Source organism: Cicer arietinum, chromosome 7 (assembly GCF_000331145.2).
Source record: "Cicer arietinum cultivar CDC Frontier isolate Library 1 chromosome 7, Cicar.CDCFrontier_v2.0, whole genome shotgun sequence".
Lineage (NCBI taxonomy): Eukaryota > Viridiplantae > Streptophyta > Magnoliopsida > Fabales > Fabaceae > Cicer > Cicer arietinum.
The window spans coordinates 56,358,577-56,365,163 of NC_021166.2; the positions used below are offsets into that span (position 1 = coordinate 56,358,577).

General features: G+C 29.9%; 1 protein-coding gene across 1 annotated transcript in view; it reads left to right on the top strand.

The window, feature by feature from the left end:
• LOC101513435 (subtilisin-like protease SBT1.5) overlaps positions 1-1,784 on the top strand; it is a 3,165-nt gene extending 1,381 nt beyond the window's left edge. Inside the window, exon 2 of the mRNA XM_073363691.1 lies at positions 1-1,784. This exon is cut by the window's left edge and continues 36 nt beyond it. Coding sequence (XP_073219792.1) covers positions 1-1,324 — 1,324 coding nt within the window. The 3' untranslated portion in view covers positions 1,325-1,784.
• Positions 1,785-6,587: the final 4,803 nt, after the last annotated feature.

The window sequence follows — 6,587 nt, forward strand, 5'->3', positions numbered from 1 at the left end:
TCCTGCTGATGTGAAGCTTGGAAACGGTAGGATTATACCCGGAGTAAGTATCTACGGTGGACCGGGTCTAACTCCGGGTCGGTTATACCCGATTGTGTACGCCGGTAGTACCGAACATGGTGGCGGTGAAAATGGTGATGGTTATTCCTCTTCACTTTGTTTAGAAGGTTCTTTGGATCCTAAATTTGTTAAAGGAAAAATTGTTGTTTGTGATAGAGGCATTAATTCAAGAGCAGCCAAAGGTGAAGTAGTGAAAAAATCAGGTGGAATTGGCATGATTTTAGCTAATGGTGTGTTTGATGGTGAAGGGTTAGTGGCCGATTGCCACGTGTTACCTGCCACAGCGGTTGGTGCAATAGGCGGCGATGTAATCAGAAGTTACATCGCCGCTAGTGCAGAGTCGCGGTCACCACCGACCGCGACTATTGTTTTTAAAGGAACTAGGCTCAGGGTTAGGCCAGCTCCTGTTGTAGCATCATTTTCAGCGAGAGGGCCTAACCCCGAATCACCGGAGATTTTGAAACCAGATGTGATAGCACCTGGTTTGAACATTCTTGCAGCTTGGCCTGATAGAGTTGGACCTTCTAGTGTTCCTTCTGATACTAGAAGAACCGAATTCAACATATTATCCGGTACGTCAATGGCTTGTCCTCATGTTTCGGGTTTAGCTGCTTTGTTGAAAGCGGCTCACCCTGATTGGAGTCCATCTGCTATCAAATCAGCTCTCATGACTACCGCTTATATCGTTGACAACAAAGGCGATACAATGTTGGATGAATCCACGGGAAATGTTTCGTCAGTGTTCGATTATGGAGCTGGTCATGTTCATCCCGAAAAAGCAATGGATCCCGGTTTGGTTTACGACATTTCATCTTATGATTATGTTGATTTCTTGTGCAATTCAAACTACACAACCAAGAATATTCAAGTGATCACAAGGAAAAATGCTGATTGTAGTGGAGCTAAAAAAGCAGGACATGCTGGGAATTTGAATTATCCATCATTGTCAGCAGTTTTTCAACAATATGGAAAGCATAAAATGTCTACACATTTTATTAGGACTGTGACAAATGTTGGTGACCCAAATTCAGTTTACAAAGTAACAATTAAACCACCTGAGGGAATGGTTGTAACTGTGAAGCCAGATATGTTGTCTTTTAGAAGGGTGGGTCAGAAATTGAATTTTCTTGTTAGGGTACAAACAAGGGAAGTTAAGCTTTCACCTGGAAGTTCTTTAGTGAAGAGTGGTTCAATAGTTTGGTTTGATGGTAAACACTCTGTCACAAGTCCCTTAGTTGTGACAATGCAGCAACCTCTTGATTAGTGTTTGTGTAAGGTTTTTTTAAGGTGCGGTGCATGTTTGTTTTGATAGTGGGTTTGACAAAATTACGGTGAGTCTATATGATTTTGCAAAAGCTACAAAGTCTAGCTTCTACAAAATCATAGCAGTTCGCCTTGATTTTGTTAATTCCACCGTTAAACCAAACACGCATGTAGAAATTTTGGCCTTTTATGCATATTGTGAAACACCTATAAAATTAGCTTTTATGTATAATAGGGAATGTGTTTCATTTCTATCTAAGAAGTGGTAAGAAAAAGTATGAAAAGGAAAAAAGTTTCAAAAAAATAGAAAGTAATGGAAGTAGTAGTAGTGTATGTATAACTTTGATGTTGTAAAATTAAGAATGTATGTAAGAAATGCTGTGTTTGGATTTTGGAAGAGGACATGTATATTGGAAAGATCTCTTTCCTTTTTGAGTAAATTAAGTTGAACACTTTATTTATATCTTGTTTTTTATATGTATATTTAGTCAAATGTTTGGTAAAGACATGTGCATAAAGAAGATGGCAATGTTTTTATGCAGAAAGAAACTTTGTGGTGGATTAAGCCAGGTTGTAAACTAACTACTTCTCAGAAGCGTGGATACTGTGATTGTGACAAACAGGACAAGATTCATTAAAATATTTGGGATTATTATCTTTTGTTGCTTCTCTATTGTAATTAATATCACATGATAAACTGTGACCATGCAAAAACAACATTGGCAGAAAGAGAATATGATACTTTTTTGACAAGAGAATATATGTCTACATTTTTTAAAATAGAAAGAATCTTAATGATATATTTTTGATTGAAAAGTAAGGTTGACACTGAAATGAAACTATTAATTTAGTTTCACATCGATGTGATAGTTAATTCTTTGAATTTGGTTCATAAATTAAATCAGTAGAAATTGAGCTTAAAATTAAGTTTGTTATATAAATGGGTTGAGGAAGTTATATAGTTCAACTTATTTGATATAGGAACAAATTTATGTACATAAAATATAAAAACGTCAGATTTGTCATCACTTAATTTAACTTTCAACATGGTAAACAACGTTGTTGTAAGTTAATGAGTTGAATTGAGTTATACTTTGATTCAAACAAATTTATTTCACTCATGATAAAATTTTACTATGCATAAATTTGTGTGGATATATATAAAAGATTTTGTATGTAATTGTTGACTTAAAAAGGTTTTCATCTTTTTATTAACGAAAAAGTTTAATGAATTTTTATTTTTTTTTAAAATATCTTGTCATTAATTTTAATATATAGCTAATTGAACATTTTTTAGTAGTGAATAACTAATACAGTAACTAATTTAAACAGTATATGCTGATAGTTTAGTTTCACAGGAGACACGTAGATGAAAGAAACAAATAATGGAGTATCTTTATTAGACAAAAACAAATAATAAAGTTGATGCCTATGTCTCGTGTAAACTTTTAACTAACCTATGGTTAATTCTTGAAAGAATATATCCCAATAAATGAACAATTATATGAACAGGTTTTTGTTTCCTAACTTTATGTGCATGTTTTCAAATTTGTGGGTACATCAAAAGTTCAAAATTGAAATCGACGGGCAAAACACACTGAATTTAAATGATGAAAGTTTAATCAAAGCATCTTAGCTGGAAAAAAGTGTCACTTAGAATTAATATAAATTGGTTTGCCAATCTTGGCCCAACACAGAGATAAATCTTTATTCTTTATAAACTGCTTGTCGTCTGTGTATCATTAGGTTCCCTTTTCTTTTCTATATTGTTTTGACAAAACTGTGAGCAAAAAGTTTTAGGATGTGATTGCATGATGCAGATTTTTGGACTAAAATCATAGTAAATATAGTACAAATCATTTGTAAAATAAAAGTTAATATAAATTTTTCATCTTAACCCCTTTTTCAATAAAAAATATTTTATTGATTCCGAATTCAATTAACAGATAAATATTATCTAATAAAATGAGATATTATGAATATTCAAAGTAACTCATCTATATATATATATCAAAATTAAAGGTGATATCATAGTTTAGTTAGTCATTTTTCTTCTTTATCATTTATCTTTTATTTAAATTATTTTATTTATAATTTTATTTTTTTTTATCTAATAAAATAATTATTTTTTAATAAATATTTAATTATAAAGCGATACAAAATTTGGTATAACCATTATTTCTTTTAATTTTATCTTTCATCTCAACTATTTTATTGTGTCAACAAAATCTATATTATTTTTACTCCATAAAAGCATTATATTTCATAAAATTTTGTAACTGTTCCAAGTACAAAATTTGTATAAATAAATGCATAAAAGTTCCATTATTTTTATTGAAATAAATAAATAAAAGTGAACAACTGATATTATTTTTTTTTACTAAAACATTGAACATGTTAGTGTTCATCCCCACGCTAGTATATACTAAAAAAAAATCAATATTATTTTGTCATTAAAACATAAAATTCGAGAAATAAAAAGACACACCTACAAAAACATTATTCTCTACCTAAAAATACTTTTTTTTTTTACCCCCAATGGTAAATAAAAGAGCTTCGCTCCATAATATTGTATATAATTGATATGATATAAAAAATAAATAAAAAACTTTAGCCACTGTACAACAAGTTTTTCTTTTTGTCAACACTGTACAACAGGTTCAAACACAGTCTAATTGTAAAGTTGTTAAGATGAGTGGGTCCAATGGGCCGACCAATTATCCCATGTTGATTGTTAATTGTAAGAGAGACAAGAATAACATGTATCAATATTTAACACTTATAAATTATAATTATTTACTATTTTATGTATGGTTAATTTAGTGCTAATTCGTCAAAACCACTATTTTTATATATTCTTCTCTTTTTTATATAAATTATTCGTATCAAATAGTACTATTTAAAAATAAATATATTTTTTTTTCTCAATTCAATTATGTAAATAAAAATTTAAAATTTATCCATTAAATCTTGAACGGTCGAGTTCTAACATCTCTTTGTAATTATTCAAAGATTAATTATTAAAAATATATTTAAATCTATCAATTTATTGAAATGAAATGTATTTAGATGAAAACTTCTAAAGTTTATAAATTATCTATTTGGTTCAACCATAAATTATGAAGTGAAAATAATGGAGAAATTAAAATTTCTAGCAATTCAAATGTTTCAATTGAATTTCTTTTATTTATAAAATATATTATTTAGATAAAAGAATTGTTCTTTAAAAATTTAGCTATTTTTATAAATTTTAAATTTTTTGGAGTAAAAATGAAAATTATAGTTGGGTCAAAACTGAAATTTTGTAATAATTGAGAGACTATTTGACAAATTTTAGAAACTATTTGCAAAAAATAAAAATACAGGGACTAACATATAAATTTTAAAACATATAATGTCAAAATTGTAAACTTGCAAAATTTATAAGGATAATTTCATGATTTTTATACTATAAAGTAAAAAAAAAAAAATTGAAAATATTAAATTTTAGATAGTATTTAAAATTTTTTAAATTTAATTTTGATATGTCATGAAATCCTTTGATTTTAAAAATTCTCCAACCTTATTATCAACATAATTTTATCGGATTTAAATTTCTTTAAAAAGTTACATTAATTCTCTTTCAAACACACTAAGAAAATTTTACCCCTACATCTATAAAACCTCTAGGAATCCAAATTCATCTGATATTTTTTAGAAAAAATTAAAAAATTCTCACACCGGTACAATAACGCAAACTCTTGTGATGACTTTTTTACTACTCGTGGACAATCGTCACCATTTTTTTTAACTATTATTGATAGTTTATTTCTGTTATTAGAGGCAGTGGAAACTTGTTCCACTATATACGAACTTTCATTAAGTTTGCATATTGTTTTTTTGGATAAAATTTTCAAACATTAAGTTTGTTACAGTTAAAAAAAGCCCAATCCGAATGGCAAATTTTAGGTTCCATCATTACTTAACCAATGTTGGACATGGTTTTGAACCCAAATATATGTTGGTTTGGGTTGGACTTGTAAAAATAAATATATTTGGGTTGGTCTGAAATTCGGATTTAAGTCATTGAATTTTATGTTAAAAAACTTAAAAATTGAAAAATAGTAAATAAAAATAAAAGGGAAAAAATGTAATAAAATAAAACATAAAACAATATTTTAAAAGTTGTTGAAATATCAATATTTGCTTTCAAGACTCTTATTGTGAGTTTTGCCCCAAACTAGAATGGCATACAAATGTTGTTTTAGAAGTACATAACATAGAATTGTAATAATTCACTTCAGAACTTTAAAACTTTTTAATTAAAATTGCTCACAACATTCTAGTTGGTTTGCAAAGTTCTTCAAATTTTACTTTTCTCAATCCAATACCTGAATCAAAGTTATTGAGTTTGACAAAATGTAAACCAATCTGAACCATTTATATCAACCAACCAAAAATTTCACATTGGATTTGTTTGGGTTGGTATGGTCATTGAGTTGATGTAGACCGTATCCACTCCTAATGAAAATTATTTTTATACATAGATGATAAAGTAACTCAATTGTTCAATGAAACATGTTGTAGTTGTTGGGGTTGATTGCAAGTCCCACATCCTTTAGTGTGGGAGAATAAGGAGAAGTCCAAGGCTATATATTGGGTTTTGGTCCTTTGTTTTCAAATGCACCAGTCAACAATAACACTTTAAGCTTGTATCTGACTTAGTTTAAATATTTGCTTTGTAAGAGTGTGGTTGTACTGGGGTGTGAGTGAGAGAAGTCTATGTGTTGTAACAATTTTCACATAGTATTAATTCTCTGGTTGCCGGTTTAGGCAGCAGCCGTGGTTTTTTCTCCGGTTTTAGAGTTTCCACGTTATATTCTTGTGTTGTGATTGTGTTTTAATTCTTTTAACTTATGCTATTTTTCCCAACAACTGGTATCAAGAGCCAGGTTCGGAGGTTCGGTAGGATACTGTGAAAGTGCTGCTTAGGGAGGTTCTGGCTAAGGAAAGACTTGGTATTTAAGCATGTCTGTTGTGACCCACCTCTCTTTCTTGAGAACTTACCTGGTGCACAGTTTACAGTCTACGTGCAGCTGCTATGTCTTATTCAAGCGTTATGAAGTTTGACATAGAGAAGTTTGATGGAAGAATCAACTTTGGCTTGTGGAAAATACAAGTCAAGGATCTGCTTATACAATCAGGATTACACAAGGCGTTGAAAGGAAACACTTCCAACATGGAGGCCGACAAGTGGGAGGAACTAGATTTGAGAGCTGCAAGTG